Source organism: Lithobates pipiens, unplaced genomic scaffold, assembly GCF_037356315.1.
Source record: "Lithobates pipiens isolate NorthernLeopardFrog02 unplaced genomic scaffold, aLitPip1_a1.2 Scaffold_19, whole genome shotgun sequence".
Classification (NCBI taxonomy): Eukaryota; Metazoa; Chordata; class Amphibia; order Anura; family Ranidae; genus Lithobates; species Lithobates pipiens.
In genome coordinates this window covers 53,245,675-53,265,441 of record NW_027507764.1, presented here as the reverse complement: position 1 = coordinate 53,265,441, position 19,767 = coordinate 53,245,675, and the positions used below count along the sequence as shown (strand labels likewise).

General features: G+C 41.5%; 1 protein-coding gene across 1 annotated transcript in view; it reads right to left on the bottom strand.

Moving 5' to 3' along the window:
* The window catches only part of DLX5 (distal-less homeobox 5), an 11,492-nt gene extending 10,323 nt beyond the window's left edge, over positions 1 to 1,169 (bottom strand). The window contains exon 1 of the mRNA XM_077490744.1: positions 508 to 1,169. Coding sequence (XP_077346870.1) covers positions 508 to 889 — 382 coding nt within the window. The 5' untranslated portion in view covers positions 890 to 1,169. The remainder of the gene's footprint in view (positions 1 to 507) is intronic.
* Between the last annotated feature and the right edge of the window lie 18,598 nt (positions 1,170 to 19,767).

Below are 19,767 nucleotides of genomic sequence, written 5' to 3'. Positions count from 1 at the left end.
GCCCCTGTGCAGCCCTCATGCCCTCCGGGTGCAGTGAGCCGCCTCTCTCTCTCTCTTCTGTGTCTATTCTGCTTTTGTTTTGTTTGTTCTCTTTGGAATGAGTTTTGCGGTTTGTTATGGTGCTGACTGGCGGCGCCTGGGTTATAAATGGAACGGGGGAGATAAACCCTCGGAGGAGGAAGAGGCACAGACATGGTTTTTAGGACTGCCCGAGACTGCTGGAGACCGCAGCCACGAATAGCTGGCCGCCCAGACTCCTGAAGGAAGGGGGGGGGGGGGGGCAAGCGGAGTCCCCCCAAAGCGGAGCGGCCACACTGCTGCGCTGCGCCGCGACTACCTTCCGCACTGCGCGGCGACTACCTTCAGCTGCGCTGCGACTACCTTCAGCACCTTTAGCGCTGCGCGGCGACTACCTTCAGCTGCGCGGCGACTACTTTCTGCACCTACAGCAGAGCTGAGACCACTTCCCGCACCTATAGCAACCCCAACCCCGTAGCCCAAGCTTACCTGGCTGGCTGGTGGGTGGTTGCACCCTGTTGTACGCCCCTCCATACTGGTGGTGAGGGTGGTAGGGGCTCCCATAGCTATAGTCGGCGTAGCTCTTGGCAGGGTAAGTGGCTGCGGCAGATCCGTTCATGCCATGGTACTGATACTGGTAGGCATTGAGAGCCTTTCCATAGCTGGCAGAGGTGGGCGAGCAGTAGCCATGGTGCGGGTGGTTGGTGGCCCCTCCTGGGCTGTAGTAGCCGGAGTCGGTGGCAGAGGACTCAGGTAAGGTAGGTGAATCCTGGGAAGGGTGGTGCATGATGCTGGCAGCTTGGAAAGAAGAAGAAGAAGAGTAATCGTTGCTTCTGATGGTGGGAAGTCTCCTTTCATAGACTCCTGTCATGCTCTAGAGCCAAGGGGGTGATGCTGATGTTTTTTTTTATTTATTTTTTTGCTTTTTAGGGTTCAGCTGCTTTGGGGTGTTGTTGGTTGTTGGGGGGAGGGGGGGTTGGGTCGGTTTTCAAGGAGCCATTCCACAGCTTGAAGCGTCCCTTAAAATAGTGAGAGAGAGTGTGCTGAGGCTTCCTGAGTGCAGCAGCAAGTTCCAGCAGCAGAAGCAAGGAGCAAGTCAGGAGGAGGAGCATGAGAGGAGGAGCAGGAGAGGAGGAGGGGGAGGCTCTGTGACTGGTTGGCAATAGGAGACAGTGCTGGCTGCACATCACCATAGGCTTGGTTAAATCCCCCAATGCTCTCTTACGCACAGTAGGGTGGATCTGGTGCCATTGGCCAAAGCTCTGCGAAAGCGACAGCAACACCAACACCCTACAACCCGTCCGACTAGTTCACAACAACAAAGCTGTGTGCTGCAAGCTACAGCAACCAGGCAGCTAGAAAAAAAAAAAAAGATTGAAAAAAAAATAAAAAAAATAATAAGATCCCCATTCAAAAAAAAAAAAAAAAAAAAGTTAGTGCTGAAGAGCTGGAGCCTGAACATGCAACCCAGCTGCTTCCTCATTGACTTAGAATGGGGGAGCTGCAGGGGATACACAAACAGCCCCTGGCCATCCAAACATTGCCCTTTGCCATGCTAACTAAGGACAAAAAAAAAACAAAAAACACAGCAGTCCTGTAATACTGGTTGTCTGAGGCGGCTTCTTTTCTTCTGCTAATAAAGGGTTAATAAAACTGAACTTCCATTCAGGTACAACAAAGAGCAGCTCTGAGATCATTGAGCTGGCAATACACTATACAAGGTGATTGTACAATCTCCTTTAACAAACCCAGTACAGGGCACCTATACGCCCCATTCCTACCCAAGCAAATTTTCAGCTTTCAGCGCTGTCGCACTTTGAATGACAATTGCGCGGTCACACACATATGAGTTTGTAATCATTATTTTTCACACAAATAGAGCTTTCTTTTGGTGATATTTAATCACCACTAGGATTTTTTTCTTCCTAAAAAAAACGAAAAAAGACCAAAAATTTTGAAAAAAAATGATTTTTTTCTTAGTTTCTGTCTGAAAATTTACTAAATAAGTAATTTTTCTCCTTCGCTGATTGGTGCTGATGAGGCAGCACTGATGGGGCGGCACTGAAGGGCACTGATTAGGTGGCACTGTTGAGGAGGCACTAATATGCCGCACTGATGAGCACTGAAAGGCAGCACTGACAGGCATCACTGATGGGAACTGATTGGTGATGGGCAGCACTGATGGGCACTGACTGGCATCACTGATGGGCACTGATAGGCAGCACTGACTGGCATCACTAATGGGCACTTATTGGTGTCACTGATGGGCAGCACTGATGAGCAGGCACTGATGGGCACTGACTGGCATCACTGATGGGCACTGATAGGCAGCACTGACTGGCATCAATAATGGGCACTGATTGGTGTCACTGATGGGCAGCACTGATGAGCAGGCACTGATGGGAACTGAAAGGCAGCACTGACTGGCTTCACTGATGGGCACTGATTGGTGTCACTGATGGGCACAGACTGGCATCACTGCTGGGCACCTCACTGGTGGTCAGTGCCCTGATTACCTGTACAGGTCTCCCCTGTGAGGAGATGCCTTTGATCGGCTTTCCTCACACTCTGTCAATGTGAGGCGAGGAGAGCCAATAAACGGCACTTTCCTGTTTACATGTGATTGGCTGATTGGACACAGCCGACCCCATGGGTAAAGAGCCGCGTCATCAACTCTCTACTGAGATCAGGGTCGCCCTGTGTCCCTAGGACACGCAAGAGCAGGGACACTTGGGCGATGTACACATGATCTGAAAATCAGGTGAAAACCAACGGCTTTCGGGAGCGATAATCTGATAAATGCACATATTCACCAACACACCAAGGATCTTCAAATGTAGTCCAAAGCCTTTTTTTGCAGAAAGATCACATTGCAAGAACAAGTTCAATCTTCAATTCGGCTCCGCACAGGACCTCTTCATCAGGAATGTGATAAAGTGCAGCAGTGGCATAACAGAATATAAATACATCAACTACCAATCGGAGCCTGAGAAAACAGTGACCCCCCCCCATTCTCTGATGTCATAGTCCCACCAAAAGATCCCAAGAGATATAGGTAATAACAGTGCTGGGACAAGGTCATATAGAGCCCAGGATGAATATGCCAAACTGCGGCCCCCCCCAAGATTTATGAACATTATGTGTCAGCAATAATCCCCCCACAAAAAAGTTTATCACTAATCTGCATGCTTACCCCCTGAGCATAAATTCCTCCCAGTACAAATCCGCCCCCTGCTGAAATCCTACCTCCCAGCAAAAATCTTTCTCCCCTTAAAAAAAAAACACCCCCTCGCATAAATCCTCTACCCATAAAATTTCCTCTCCAGGTAAACATTTTGTCTTCTCCACTCCAAATCCCCCTCCCAACACAAATCCCTCCACCCCCCTCCTAGCACAAATCATCTTTCCCCCCATCTCCCCTTCTAATACAAATCCCCTTAAATTGCCACTGTAAGTGCCCCCCCAAATTTCCCTTCCTAGAACAATTTACCCCCCTGCCGCCCCCAAATTCCCCCTTCTAACACAAATCCCCCCCAATCTCCTTGTGGCACCCCCACCTCATATGATATCACAGAGCCTAGGGCAGCCGTCCCTCCTGCCCATCCCTTGTCTCAGCCCTGGTAATATTGATCTGGCACATCGGCCAGATGTGTTTGAACAAAATCCACGGTTGGCAGATCAGTATTACCTATAACGGCAACACCATTTTTACCGGGCTTCCCTCCCAACCACCAATCAGAACAGTGGGGCTGCTCCATAAGGTGCGCCACCCCCCCTAATTTCCATACAGGGCACCGGACTGATGGGCCCCTATGAGTTTCTTTTTTGTAAGCACATGATTAGAGCCTGAGGCTCTAATTGGCTTCAAAAAGGTTGGGCTGGGGATGTAGAGCAATGCGCCCCGAGCCCACCCACTTGTGACATTAGCGAATCTATATTTGCTATTGTCTTCAAACTTCACCTCCCGGGCAATCAGGACAGGAGGCGGATCTGAACACCAGATTAGCCGGGAGGAGAAGCTGGGGAAGCTTCAACCGTTGATGGGGTGAGTGCAGACCTATTAGGGGGTTTATTTGCTGCCCCCTCAAATAAATTGAGCACCAGCCGCCACTGAATCAGAATGTGAGAAAATAGTGACACCCCCATCCTCTAACGTCAAATGGTGTCATACTCCCAGCAAAATATCTGAGATACACCTAGAATACAAGCCAGAATACATATATGTTACACTCAATTAAAGGAGGGAAACCCAGTACTGACTTGGTACATGGGCCAAGGCTACATCCAAGGCTGTCTCAATAGCATCATGGGCCCCTGGGCAAAGTAATAGGGGCCTCTACCACCTTGTCCAAATTTATGCACCTACTCTAGAATTAAAGTACAAATAGTTGATAAAAGTAAACATATATTTATTAGTACTTTCAATAAAATATTATTTAGAAAATAAAAAACATGCCATAAATCAAAGACTAATCAACAAAAAGGGTACAGTACGGGGGGGGGGAGGGTCAGGAAGGCACAATATGGGGGGAAGAGGGATCAAGAGGGCACAAAACTGGCATCAGGAGGGCACAGCACAGGTTCCAGTGTGCTGCCCCAAGACACGGCCATTCTGGGACAGCTAAGTTTTAGTCCCTTGCTGTGTCCTGATATCTCAGTGTGAAGTTCTGTTACTAATGGCTCTGCCCTATTGTTGTGTACAGATGACTCACCTGCAGACACTGTGTTTACATGTAAATAACCGGCATTCATATGTAAATAGCTGCATCCGGCGGCATAGATATGTAAATAAAGGCGGCATTCATATTTATATCTTGCCCCATGCAGTGAGGAGATGAAATGCTGTAACCTCTAGCAACCAGTGAGCATTATTACTGTACAGTAATCTCTAGCAACCAATCAACAAGCAGAAATCATGTGCTGTAACCTCTAGCAACTAATCAGTAAACCGTAATGTGTGCTGTAACCTCTAGCAACCATTCAGTAAGCCTTAATGATACCCTCTCACCTCTAGCAACCAATCGCAATCGCTGCTTGATCTGATTCAGTAAACTGATTTTAAGTCTAGCTGCTATTTATTGTATGTCTCAGAGCAGGTGGAGAGCGAAATTGTATAGGAGAGGGCCCATGAAAACATTTGCCCAGGGTCCAATCAATATTAAAGATCGCCCTGCTTATGACACCACAACGCACAGTATGTATTGCAGCTGCATTGCCATGCATTTTGGCAACGCGTGTTAATGCACATTTCACCATGCGTTAACTCAATGCATAAGTGTGAAAAGGCCATGGGCAAATACACATCTAGGAGAACAACCGCCCCATTTCTGGTTTGAACAGAGAACAATCATATATCTGCAAAGCTTCCCCGAAATCCTATTAACTGAGTGAGGATCAACTGGCCAGGATGTCCATTCCCAGTCGACTGCAGTTGATTTCTCCAGAGACAACCCATAATGCTCCCCATCTCAAGCTCACCCAACCATTTGGTTGCCAGATAGAGAATATATAGCTTGCTACTATGTAGGCCTGTGGACACTATGAGGCAATATGTGAAGGACTTCCCTATTGTCCTCCCTGAAATACTATTAGCGGAGTGAGTATCAGTTGGCCAGGATGGATATTCCCAGTTGATTACAGTTGATTTCCTCAGAAACAACCCATTGTGCTCCCTGTCTCAGCTCACCCAATCAATTGGTGGTGGCCAGATAGAGAATACATGGGTCACCACTATGCAGGCTTGTGGACACTGTGAGGCAATGTATATAGGACTTCCCTATTGTCCTCCATGAAATACTACTAGCTCAGTGAAGATCAATTGGCCATGGAGGATATTTCTAGTCCATAGCAGCTGATTTCCCCAGAAAAAACCCATAGTGCTCTCCGTTTCATCTCAGCCAATCATTTGGTTGTCAGATGGTCTGCCACTATGTAGGCCTGTGGACACTATGAGGCAATATATGAAGGACTTCCCTATTGTCCTCCCTGAAATACTATTAGCGGAGTGAGGCTCAATTCGCCAGGATGGATATTCCCAGTTGATTGCAGTTGATTTCCCCAGAAACAACCCATAGTGCTCCCTGTCTCAGCTCACCCAATCAATTGGTGGTGACCAGATAGAGAATACATGGCTTGCCACTATGCAGGCTTGTGAACACCATGAGGCAATGTATATAGGACTTCCCTATTGTCCTCCATGAAATATCACTAGCTCAGTGAAGATCAATTGGCCATGGAGGATATTTCTAGTCCATAGCAGCTGATTTCCCCAGAAACAACCCATAGTGCTCTCCGTCTCAGCTCAGCCAATCATTTGGTTGCCAGATGGACTGCCACTTTGTAGGCCTGTGGACACTATGAGGCAATATATGAAGGACTTCCCTATTGTCCTCCCTGAAATACTATTAGCTGAGTGAGGATCAGTTGGCCAGGATGGATATTCCTAGTAGATTGCAGTTGATTTCCACCGAAACACACAATCTGAAAATCAGATGAAAAATACCGCTTTCGACGTGATCTGATGATAATCGGATCGTTAGTATACAGCTTTCGAGAGCAGATCACAACAGTTCATCCGATATTATTTGATCGGACAAGCACAAAAATTTTTCTCGTATGATATCAGATCGTACGATTTTCGTTTAAACAATACAGTTGTCATCCGAAAACACAATAGAAACAAACTACAACACATGTCATCACTTCCGATTTTTTATTCTGTCGTATGACAATTTCCATAACTTTAGTAAACTCTCCATTTTCGATATGCGACTAGCATGCAAAAAAAAAAAACTAGACGATCTGTCGTCCGATTTTCGGATCGTGTGTACGGGCCATTAGTAGATCAACTTCAAAGAAGCGAGGTTAGCGAGGAATACCATTAATAGTTATTTTGATACCCCGTCTTCTTTAGATTTTTTTTTTATTATTATTAATATTATTATTGTTGTAGTTATGAAGAATTTTACTATTCTCCGTTCCAAAATAGATATCAATTTGATTTATTTGGATTTGGTTTTGTTAAAAACATTTTAATTGTTTTATTTACATATTTGAATGTATATTTTTGTTTATTTATGGATAACAATGCATTTATTTATAACTTAATTTACTTATAGATTAAATGGATTCATTCTTGTTCTGATTGGCTGCGAAGTAGTTGTTTCACATTAGCAAAAGGTGCGCTCGGGGGAATTCTGACTCCTTGATCTCGCCAAAGCCAACCAGCACACGACTGTACATTGAATAGAGCTATAGGGGAATTCATTATCTGTCTCTGGGGTTGTTTACAGCAAAGTGTACATTGAATCTTTTCTCTTCTTAATTAAATATTGGAAGGGAATAAACACTCATTACCGTCATTCTAGGATGAGTTGGATGTCAGGTTTCCATCCACAGAGCAAAAACTGGAGGGAGGAAATTCAGGGTTGTATAAAGTGACTTTCCAGAATGCTATGGATTTAACAAATGCAATAAAGAGACTAGCACCGAGTGACTGCCGCCCAGTGATGTCTGCTGTACTTGTGGCATGGAACATTCAGGGTTGCTTCACACCACAAAAAACGCACTCCAGATCCATTATGGATGTGTTTCTGCATGCACGTTTTTAATGCATTTTTGCCGCATTCCAGTCCGTTTTTATAACCACTTGCCGACCGCTGCGCGCCGATATACATCGGCACAATGGCAGCGGTGGGCAACCTGGCGTACCTGTACGTCACCTTTAAGAGGCGGGGATAGCAGGTGCGCCCACCGCGTACAGCATGACTGTGGGACCGGTGGACTCGATGTCCGCCGGTCTCCCAGGGCAATCGTGTCACGGAGCCGCAGAACAGGCACGTGCCTATATAAACAAGGCATTTCCCCGTTCTGCCTAGTGATATGACAGAGATCACTGCTCCCTGTCATCGGGAGCAGTGATCGCTGTCATGTGAGTTGAAGCCCACCCCCCCACAGTTATAATCACTCCCTAGGACACACTTAACCCCTTCATCGCCCCCCCCCCCCAGTGGTTTACCCCTTCCCTGCCAGTGTCATTTATACAGTAATCAGTGCATTTTTATAGCACTGATCGCCGCATAAATGACAATGGTCCCAAAATAGTGTCAAAAGTGTCCGACGTGCCATAATGTCCCGATAAAAATTGCAGATCGCGACGCCATTACTAATAAAAACAAAAAAAATTATAATAAAAATGCCATAAAACTATCCCCTATTTTGTAGATGCTGTAAATTTTGCGCAAACCAATCAATATACACTTATTGCATTTTTTTTTAACCAAAAATATGTAGAAGAATACGTATCAGACTAAACTGAGGAAAAAAACAACTTTTTTTGTATATTTTTTGGGGGATATTTATTATAGCAAAAAGTAAAAAGATATTGCGTTTTTTTTTTAAATTGTCGCTCTTTTTTTGTTTCTAGCACAAAAAATAAAAACCGCAGAGGTGATCAAATACCACCAAAAGAAAGCTCTATTTGTGGGAAAAAAAGGACATCTAGTTTGTTTGGGTGCAACGTCGCACGACCGCGCAATTGTCAGTTAAAGCAACGCAGTGCCGAATCGCAAAAAGTGCTCTGGTCAGGAAGGGGATAAAATCTTCCGGGGCTGAAGCAGTTGATGTATTTCCGGATGCATTCCAGATGCTTTTTTTCTCATTCTTTTCTCCTGTTTTTTTGTTTGTTTTTTTCACTGGACTGGGCTCCGGTGCATTTTTGATGCATATTTTTTATATGTTCCAGTGTATTCCGGTGCATTTTTTTATGTATTTTACTGTGTTCCAGTACAGTCCAGTGCAGGAAAAATGTTTATTCTGTAACTGACCACACTCGTGTGAACTATGCCATTGGAAACCATATAACCTACTTTCCATGCATTTTTGATGCAGAAAAAAAAAACCACACACACACTGGACTGCATGTGGTGTGAACAGGCCCTTAGGCCTACACCTATGCAGGTTGCAGTTTGCATATTCCAGGTGCATTTTGCGTTTTTCAATACACACTTTTGATCCATTGAATGCTTTTGATCCATAAAATGCACAGATGTGAACTACATCCATAGGAACCCATGTTAAATGGACTGCAGTGTGTTTCTGCAGAACTGAAAACGCACAAAAAAATTTGATCTACAACATTTTTAAACTTTGCTGATTGATTGATTGATTTTTCGGGTGCATGCAGTGTAAAATTAGCAAGAAAATTGTAGTCTATAGTGGATCGCTCAATCACCTCGAGTCATCATATAGAACAGGTATTTCTGTGCTCTGTTTGAGTCAAGGCCAGTTCACATCACATGCGTTCCAGTGCTTTTTTTCTGCACCCAAAAAGCATAGAAGGTAGGTTACAAGGTTTTCAATGCCATAGTCCCAGTGCGTTCCAGTTCCAGAAAAAAAAAATTAGAACATGCTGCCTTTTTCCTGCACAGAACTGTACTGGAACAGAGTAAAACGCACGAGGGCTGGTTCACAACACAAAAACGCTCTGGATGCGTTTCTGCATGCCCGTTTTTAACGTGTTTTTGTCACATTCCAGCTTTTTTGATGCGTTTCCAGATGCATTCCAGATGCTTTATTTTTTATTTTTTTATTTTTTGCACTGTACTGAGCTCTCGTGCATTTTTGTTGCATTTTTAATGCGTTCCAATGCATTCCCGGAGCATTTTGGATGTGTTTTACAGCGTTCCAGTACAGTCCAGTGCAGTAAAAAAGGCAGCATGTTCTAATTTACTGTTGTGGAACTGGAACGTACTGGAACTGACCGCACTGGGACACCTATACAGGTTGCAGTTTGCATATTGCAGGTGCATTTTCACTGGATTCACACCTATGGCATTTTTAGTGCTTTTTGCATTTTGCAGATTTGCACTACAGAACGTGTTCCATAGGAAACCATGTTATATGGACTGTAGTGCAAATCTGAAAAATGCAAAAAACACTAAAAATGCATAGGTGTGAATCCAGCCATTGAACTGGCCCTGAAAAACACCCCGGAATGCATCTACACACATAAAAAATGCATAAAAAATGCACTGGACCCCAGTACATAAAAAAAATAAAAAATTGAAAAAAAAGGAGAAAAAAAAAGCATCTGGAATAATGCACCTGGAAACGCATAAAAAAAAAGCACTGGAATGCATCAAAAATGCATAAAAAAACGCACATGCAGAAATTCCTTCGGCATAAATCTGGAGGACATTTTTGTGGTGTGAACTAGCCCTCATTCTCTAATAATCATATACATTATGTCTGCACATGTTCTGTACCTGGACACCTTATTCACTATATGGTACTGAAACAACAGACAGTATACAGTGAGCTCAATATAATCAAAAGATAAAGTCAATGGTGTTTACAGAGTGATGGGTGCAAAATGTACTTTCTTGTCTTTTGTTCTGAGTGTTATATATATATATATATATATATATATATACATATATATACACACATATATATATATATATATATATATATATATATATATATATACACATATATATATATATATATATATAAAGTAATCAAAGTTGATGTATTGCTGATAATGATTACTTTCTGTGTAGTTATCACAAATAATACACAGTGAAGAGAAGAGATGAGACATTTATTAGGGGTTGATTTACTAAAACTGGAGAGTGCAGAATCTGGTGCAGCTGTGCATGGTAGCCAATCAGCTTCTAACTTCAACTTCTTCAATAATGCTTTGGCAAAAAAAAAAAAAAAAAAAAAACCTGGAAGCTGATTGGTTTCTGGGCAGGGCTGCGCCACATTTTGCACTCTCCAGTTTTAGTTCCTACCTTACTTATCACGGTTTATTAAACACCTCCGTAGGGAATTATTACCGCGATTACCTGTGAAAAGATTCATCGCAACTTATCACCCACTTTTCACAGTTCATTAAACGTACACCGCATAATGGGCTTTGTGTTGTCTTTTGCACCTACAGCCATGCTACGGAATTATATAGGGAGGATTAGGCCCCATTCACACTTGGGTTCATACGAGTGTGATGCCATGTGATTCGCACCGCGTTTGCTGTGCACATCACACGCGATGTCTGTGCGATGCAATCTCAGCCATACAAACTGTGTGGCTGAAAGGGCGTTGAATTTGCACCAAAATGGTGCAGGACCCCATTTTTTTTTTGGTCTGCACTGGAATCGGATCGTATGGGTGTTCACACCCATGGAATCCAATTCCTGCATCATTTTACAGTTCGCATTGCGATCTGCGAACCGATCTGGGCATGACATTAACTTTACAGTGACACCCGCAGTGGTGTGCAGATCTCAGTGTGAACCAGTGTGCGATTCAGGTGCAATGCGGGAACCCGCACTGGATTCGCAGGGTTCTCACATCACACCAGTGTGAACTGGGCATCAAGCTTTCCATTGCAGTGCCTTAAAGCATACAAGTTAATGCACATTGGGGGTTATTTACTAAAGGAAAATCCACGTTGCACTGAAAGTGCACTTTGAAGTAAAGTCGCTGTAGATCCGAGGGGGACATGCAAGGAAAATAAAAAACAGCATTTTAGCTTCCATATGATTGAATGATAAAATTAGCAGAGCTTCCCCTTATTTCAGATCTACCCCTTAGATTTACAGCGACTGCACTTCCAAGTGCATTCTCAGTGCAAAATGGATTCGCCTTTAGTAAATAAGCCCCAATATGTCACCCGCTAACGTGCATTGTATTCAGACAGCACATTCATTAAGAATGAGGTGCTAACAAAACACAACGGATGAAAAATCATGCATACCTCCCAACTGTCCCTGATTTGGAGGGACTGTCCCTCATTTGGAGCAATGTCCCTCTGTCCCTCATTCCTCCTCATTTGTCCCTCACGTTGGTCTGATCTATATAGATGTATATAAAATGCACTTTTTATCTATCAAAACATTTCCCAGTGCTAAACTTTTCATCTGATTTCTAAATTTCTGCATTTGTAAATTCCAAAAGCCAATATAAAGGAATAAAAGTGGTAAAAAAAAAAAGCATTTGTTGGTTTAACCAATCTTTTTTTTGTACAATTCTCCTTGAAGGGGGCGTGGCAATGGGGTGCATCCTGTTCCTGCATACTTTTGCTGATAGGTGTCCCTCATTCCCATCTCAAAAAGTTGGGAGGTGTGATCATACCTTTTTTTTTTTTTTTTTTTTGCTATGCATGTGTTGTGGTGTGCCGCATTGTTTGACAAAAAAAGGTCACGTTCGTTTTTTTTTTTGCATCCATTGTGGTGTGTGTTGGACTCTACTGTACAATGTGTTGGGGTGTCATTCACAATAAATGGTGCCACACACACAGAAAGGGCATTGCCATGTCCTCTGTTCCCTGTCCTAATACCAGTAACCCATTGCTTTATGATTTTGAAGTCATGATATTTTAATACCTTTTGATACAGAAGAAAAATCTGTACTTTACATTGTATTCATGCAGACATTTAGATTTTATATATTTTATATATTCTGATATGTTTTTATTACTACTCTTGGAATATGAAATCATTCATACAGATAAATAAATCTCTCTCTATACTGTATATACAGTTCCTTTAGGGCAGGGACTGATGTGAATATAATGTATATATATATATATATATATATATATATATATATATATATATATATATATATATATATATATATGTATATATTTATATATGTATATATATAAAAGGGTGGCTTAACCCCTTTAGGACCAGCCGCAGCATTTATACTGTGGCAGGTCTGCTTTATTGCGTGAATCGCCGTAGCTGTACGTCACTTCGTGCAATAGATACAGTGGGCGCGTGCACGGCGCCAGAGCCGATACGTCACAATGTCTGTCGGCCACCCACGATCGCTCCTCAGAGAGCCAGAATGGGGATCTGTCAATGTAAACAAACAGAGCCCCATTCTGACAGGGGAGGAGAGAGAGAGATTGTCCGTTCCTAGTGATTAGGAACAGCAATCTATCTCCTCCTCCAGTCAGCCCCCCTCCCCCCACAGTTAGAAACACCTCCCTAGGGAACACATTAAACCCCTTGATCGCTCCCCCTAGTGTTAACCCCTTCCCTGCCAGTGTCATTTATACAGTAATCAGTGTATTTTTATAGCACTGATCGCTGTATCAATGTCACTGGTCCCAAAAAAGCGTCAAAAGTGTCCGATCTGTCCACCGCAATGTCACAGTCCTGCTAAAAATCACTGATCACCGTCATAGTTACATAGTAGGTGAGGTTTAAAAAAGACACAAGTCCATTGATTCCTACCTATGTGTGTGATTATATGTCAGTATTACATTGTATATCCCTGTATGTTGTGGTCATTCAAGTGCTTATCTAATAGTTTCTTGAAACTATCGATGCCCCCAGTTGAGACCACCACCTGTGGAAGGGAATTCCACATCCTTGCCGCTCTTACAGTAAAGAACCCTCTAGGTAGTTTAACGTTAAACCTCTTTTCTTCTAATTTCAATGAGTGGCCACGAGTCTTGTTAAACTCACTTCCGCAAAAAAGTTTTATCCCTATTGTGGGGTCACCATTACTAGTAAAAAATAAAAAATAAAAATGCCATTAATCAATTTTTTAGATACTATAAATTTTGCGCAAACCAATCAATATACACTTATTGCAATTTTTTTTACCAAAAATATATAGAAGAATACATCTTGACCTAAACTGATGAAGACATGTGTTTTTTTTTGTTTTGGATAATTATTATAGAAAAAAGTAAAAAATATATATATTTTTTTTCAAAATTGTCGCTCTTTTTTTGTTTATAGCGCAAAAAAAAAACAAAAAAACAAACACAGAGGGGATCAAATACCACCAAAAAAAAGCTCTATTTGGGGGGGGGGGGGAGGTCGTCAATTTTGTTTGAGTACAGCGTGGCACGACTGCGCAATTGTCAGTTAAAACGATGCAGTGCCGTATCGCAAAAAATGGCCTGGTCATTAAGGGGGTAAATTATTTCCAGTCCTTAAGTGGTTAAATTGACAGCGCTATACAAGTACCTCATATATATATATATACATATGTGTATATATAGATATATATAGATCTCTCTCTCTCTATATATATATGTGTATATATAGATATATATAGATCTCTCTCTCTCTCTCTCTCTCTATATATATATATATATATATACATATGTGTATAAATAGATATATCTTTCTCTCTCTCTATCTGTCTCTCTCTCTCTCTCTATATATATATATATATATATATATATATATAGATAGATAGATAGATAGATAGATAGATAGATAGATATTTACCACTATTTACTACTATATCTATATATAACTATATATATATATATATATATATATATATATATATATATATATATATATATATATATATAATGCCAACTATATGAGGGAATGATGTGAATGTACAATGTATATGTAAAGCGCTGCGTAAATTGATGGTGCTATATAAGTACTTAAAATAAATAAAATAAAATAAATAAAATATGAGATGCTACAGAAATTGCTCATAAATGAAGTGTCCCATTTTCTACCATGAACTTCTATCTAACGATTCTTCCTTTCCCATCACAGATGAGATATCTCTGTGCCAAATAATACAGAAAACTATACAAATGAATATATGGGATACTGTGTCACAATCTGTAATAAATGAATCTGTATTCAGGGCTGAATGAGTATAGCATATATATATATATATATATATATATATATATATATATATATATATATATATATATATATATATATATATATAAATAGTATATTTTTTATATTTGTAATATATAATGCCATATATAATAGCCATTGTCATAATAATGAACCCCCTTCAATCAGCAGCCTCCAATTTTTTCCCCACAAAAGCTGCCCTTTGGCTCCAGTTGTCAAATAAAAGGATTTACTTCCAGCTGGTGTTCTACTTGCTGGGACTTGTAGTTCCTCAACTCCTGGCAGACAGATGAGCTCTGTGGGTAGAGAAGCCTGGCTTCTGCTCTCCTGATTAATAGCAGACAATCCCCAAGTTATTTCTGAAGTTCCTCAAACTATTCTAGATTCCATTTCCTAATTTGCAGTCTCCTTATGGTAGCACATCCGGCGAGAGTCATCTTGTTGAAGGATTCTTATAATTTCTGCACTTTGCCTGGTTACAATGTAGCCATTGTCTGGCAGTCCTCCATTTTTTTTTTTTAGGAAGATGCCAGGCCATTTGCAGAAAAGGGTCCTTGGAGCCGTATTGTGACTGTTAGAAGCCAGTGCTATTTTCTCTGTAGAGGTAAAACTATCACTTCACCCTCCTTGTGTCATCTTTGTGAGTTAGGAGAGAGGAGAAAAAGTTGCAAATATTTCTGAATGTAATGTGAATGGAATAGGAAGACACATTACTATGCAGCTAGAGTGCCATCTAGTGGATGAACAGGACCCGGATTTTATCTTCCCAACAGCGCAATAGTCAGTGATACTTTTCACTAATGCCGCGTACACACGATCGGACATTGATCGGACATTCCGACAACAAAATCCCATGTTTTTTTTGTTCTGACGGATGTTGGCTCAGACTTGTCTTGTATACACACGTTCACAAAAAGTTGGTCAGAAATTGAAAACGTCAAGAACGCGGTGATGTACAACACGTATGACGAGCCGAGAAAAATTAAGTTCAATAGGCAGTGCTGCTCTTCTGCTTGAATCCGAGCATGTGTGGAACTTTGTGCGTCGGAATTGTGTACACACGATCGGTATTTGCGCAAACGGATTTTGTTGACGGAAAATTTGAGAACCAGATCTCAAATTTTGTGCAACGGAAATTCAGATGGAAACTGTCTGATGAAGCCTACACACGGTCGGAATTTCTCACAAAGGGCTCCCATCGAGCATTTTCCGACTGCGTGTATGGGGCATAACAGTTAAATGACACCAAACTCTGGTTTACAAAAAAATAAAAACTATTCAAGTAAGTATTCCTTAATGCACATACAAAAAAAGTGTGTGTGTGTATATATATATATATATATATAAAATGGCATCCCAGTCTTATGCCTTATACACACGGTTAAAAAATCTGACAGAAAAGGTCCGATCGGATTATATTGTTGGAAAATCAAATCATGTGTGGGCTCTATTGGACTTTTTCCGTTGGAAATTCCAACGGAAAAAATTTGAGAGCAGGATCTAAAATTTTCCGACAACAAAATACGATCTGACTTTTTCTGATAATTTTTAGAGAATTTCAGATCGGACAAAGTGCCACGCATGCTCAGATCAAATTACAAGACCAAAGCTATTGGCTACTAGCCTCAACGTAGTCCTGTCATAATGAACGAAGTCGCCAAGTTCTGAACGATCGGACTTTCCGACAACTTTGTCCGACCGTGTGTATGCAACACAAGTTTCGGACAAAATCCGTCGGAAAAAATCCGACTGATTTTGTGGTCGGAATGTCTGACCGTGTGTACAAGGCATAAGTCTGTAGGGTTCAATATTGAGTTGACCCACCCTTTGCAGCTATAACCACTTCAACTCTTCTGGGAAGGCCGTCCATAAGGTTTAGGAGTGTGTCTATGGGAATGTGTGACCATTCTTCCAGAATCGTATTTGTGAGGTCAGGCACTGATGTAGACAAGAAGTCCTGGCTCACAGTCTCTGCTCTAATTCATCCTAAAGGTGTTCTTTCGGGTTGAGGTCAGGACTCTGTGCCGGCCAGTCAAGTTTCTCCACCCCAAACTTGCTCATCCATCCAATCCACTGGAGCGCAGTCATGTTGGAACAGGAAGGGGCCATCCCCAAACTTTTCCCACAAAGTTGGGAGCATAAAATTGTTCAAAATGTTTTGATATGCTGACGCCTTAAGGGTTCCTGACCTCAACCTAATAGAAAACCTTTGGGATGAATTAGAGTGGAGACTATGACTCAGGCCTTCTCATCCACATCCGTGCCTGACCTCACAAATGCGCATCTTAAGAATGGTCAAATATTTCCATAAACACACTCCTAAACCTTGTGGACAGCCTTCCCAGAAGAGTTGAAGCTGGTATAGTTACAAAGGGTGGGCCAACTCAATATTGAACCCTACAGACTAAGACTGGGATGCCATTAAAGTTCCCAATACTTTTGATGATAAAGGTGTCCGTTTATAAAGTAGTGATCAGCGGTGATCCAGAGGATGGCCGCTGATCACAGCCCATAAACAGTTTATGAACCAGAGATAATCGGGGGAGAAGTGTTTGAACTTGTTCTCACGCCGATTATCTCCGCACATGGAGAATCCTCATAGACTGATATATTTACCTAGAAAAATGGTGATGTGTTCAATACTTATTTTACCTGCTGTGTACTGTATAATATATATATATATATTATAGATAGATATAGCTATATATATATATATATATATATATATATATATCTATACATATATATATATATATATATATTATATATTTTTATATACATATACTAGCTCATTATGCCTTTTCCCTTGCAGGTGTAAAAAAAAAAAAAAAAAGTCAGCGGGTTTACTCCCGCTTTAAAAGTGGGGTATGTCTGTATATATATATACTGCACAAATGTAAATTGGCCCTAAAGCAAAGCTGCCATGAGGGCACTGCTGAGCCATGGTGAGCACTGACCTTCACTTGAAAATTCAAGTTGCCTGGCTGTTATAATGATCTTTTTGCCTCCATCACTAGCCTGGAACAGTTGGCAGATCAGAAGCAGAGGATTCAGTTGGTGGATTCTTGTTGTCGGTGGCGTTGGTTTCCTACAGGAAAAGAGGTTGTTCACCTAGCAAAGGAAATGCTCAAATTGCAAAGTGAATTTTAGTAAATGAAAGCGAAGCTGTTGACTAGGTAATCATGCCCTAGCAAAAAAAAAAAAAAAAAGTTCAAAGTGAACACAGCAGCACACTTATGATCTTCTCCCTAAATGACTCTGGTCTCTGCTCCTATCAGCATACTCAATGCACAGCTGGTTCCCGACCTTAGTCTGAGCTCTGCTGCACAGGCATTACAAGAGGCTGATAGTAAGTGAAAAGCAGGTATTCACACTGCTTGCATTAAAATGAATACTTTATTGATGTAATAATTAGAACAGAGATGCATTGCCTGGGGTTCAGCTTTAAACTTAAAAGTCTGTATAGGTTTTTTTTTTCTGAAATTTTACAGCTGCTCTCATCCCAAAATTACTTTTGGGCATCTGTGCTCTATCTGCAGATCAGATGTGTAAAAACTTTAATTTCAGCCAGTGTGTAACCAGTAATAATTCCCCTCCTCATCCCATGATGCCATTACAGGTGTTCCTGCACTACATCTACATGGGTTGTGCTGTCAGCATGATATAGTCCAGGGGCTGTGGTTGCTGATGATGTCATAGAGATTAGCCCCCCCCCCCCCTCCCTATATTATTATATGAAGCAGAAGTCAAAGTAGACACCAAATAATTTTATACTTATCTATGTTTTTTTCAGTTGAGTAGATTGGGAACAATAATGTATAGGGACAACGCAAAAAGTTACAATAAAGCATTTTACAAGTTACACTATACCACCATCTATTGGCTATTAGTGGTACTGCTGTTTTTCAATGCATTGTATTCAGATGATGATGGCTATTAAAAGGATCAATCCCATCAAAAGCCAAATATTTTAATATTTCACATATCTCGACAGTTTATGCCACCCAATGGCTTCTTATTTTTCTTGGTAACTCCTGTGGTGGAATTTTTCTGTTTTTTTTTATGCTCTCAGGTGTGCGGCAGCCATTGATTTCTGGTTATATTCATGTATGTTATGGAAAAATTTGACTGGAGGATTGGGAACACCCTTAAGCCTCGTACACACGATCGGACTTTCCGACTGGAAATGTGAGATGACAGGCTGTTGGCGGTAAATCCAACCGTGTGTACGCTCCATCGCAATTGTTGTTGGATTTTCCGCAGACAAATGTTGGATGGCCGGTTTAAACATTTTCCACGGACAAATGTCTGTTGTCGGATTTTCCGATCGCGTGTACACAAGTCCGTCGGACTAAAGTCCAAAGTACAAACACGCATGCTCGGAAGCAAGGACGAGCCAGAAGCGGTCGGTCTTATAAACTAGCATTCGGTATGGAGAATTAACATTTGTGACGCGGCAAATTATGAAATCTCCAAATGCAGCGCACAATTCTCTTCTTCTGTAATGGGATAATAATGAAGCTGCTTTGCTGGTGATACTGATGGAGTTATTGCAAATACATTTTCAAAGGCTTTTTTTCTAGTGATATCAATAATAATATTATTGTTTTTTTTATATATTATTTGGGCAGTTACCACAACACCATTATCCCGTAGTTTTTAACATCAAAGATAGAACTATGTTGGTGTCCCTTGTCAATTTTACATTGTATTTTTTTAAATGTAATTGCTACTCCCAAACTGTCATTTGAAGTAAAACACATAGCCAAGTATTATTCTACACAAATGTTTTATTGTGCATTAAAAAAAGAAAACATCTGCCAATCAGTGGCGGCTGGTGCTAAAAAGTTTTGGGGGGGGGGGGGCGCAAACAAACTAAAAAAAAATTTGAAAAAAAACCCCATCAAACGCCGCCACTGTGCCATCAAATGCAGCCACTGTGCCATCAAATGCTGCCATGGGGGGAGGGGGGGAATACTTTTGCAAGGCACTGTATGTACATTGCAGGAATTTTAACATGTCCACGTGTAAAGTGAATGTGAATGGGGGTGATTTTACAATTATCAATCAGCTGCTGCACCTGCAGGGCTCTATTGAAGAAAGT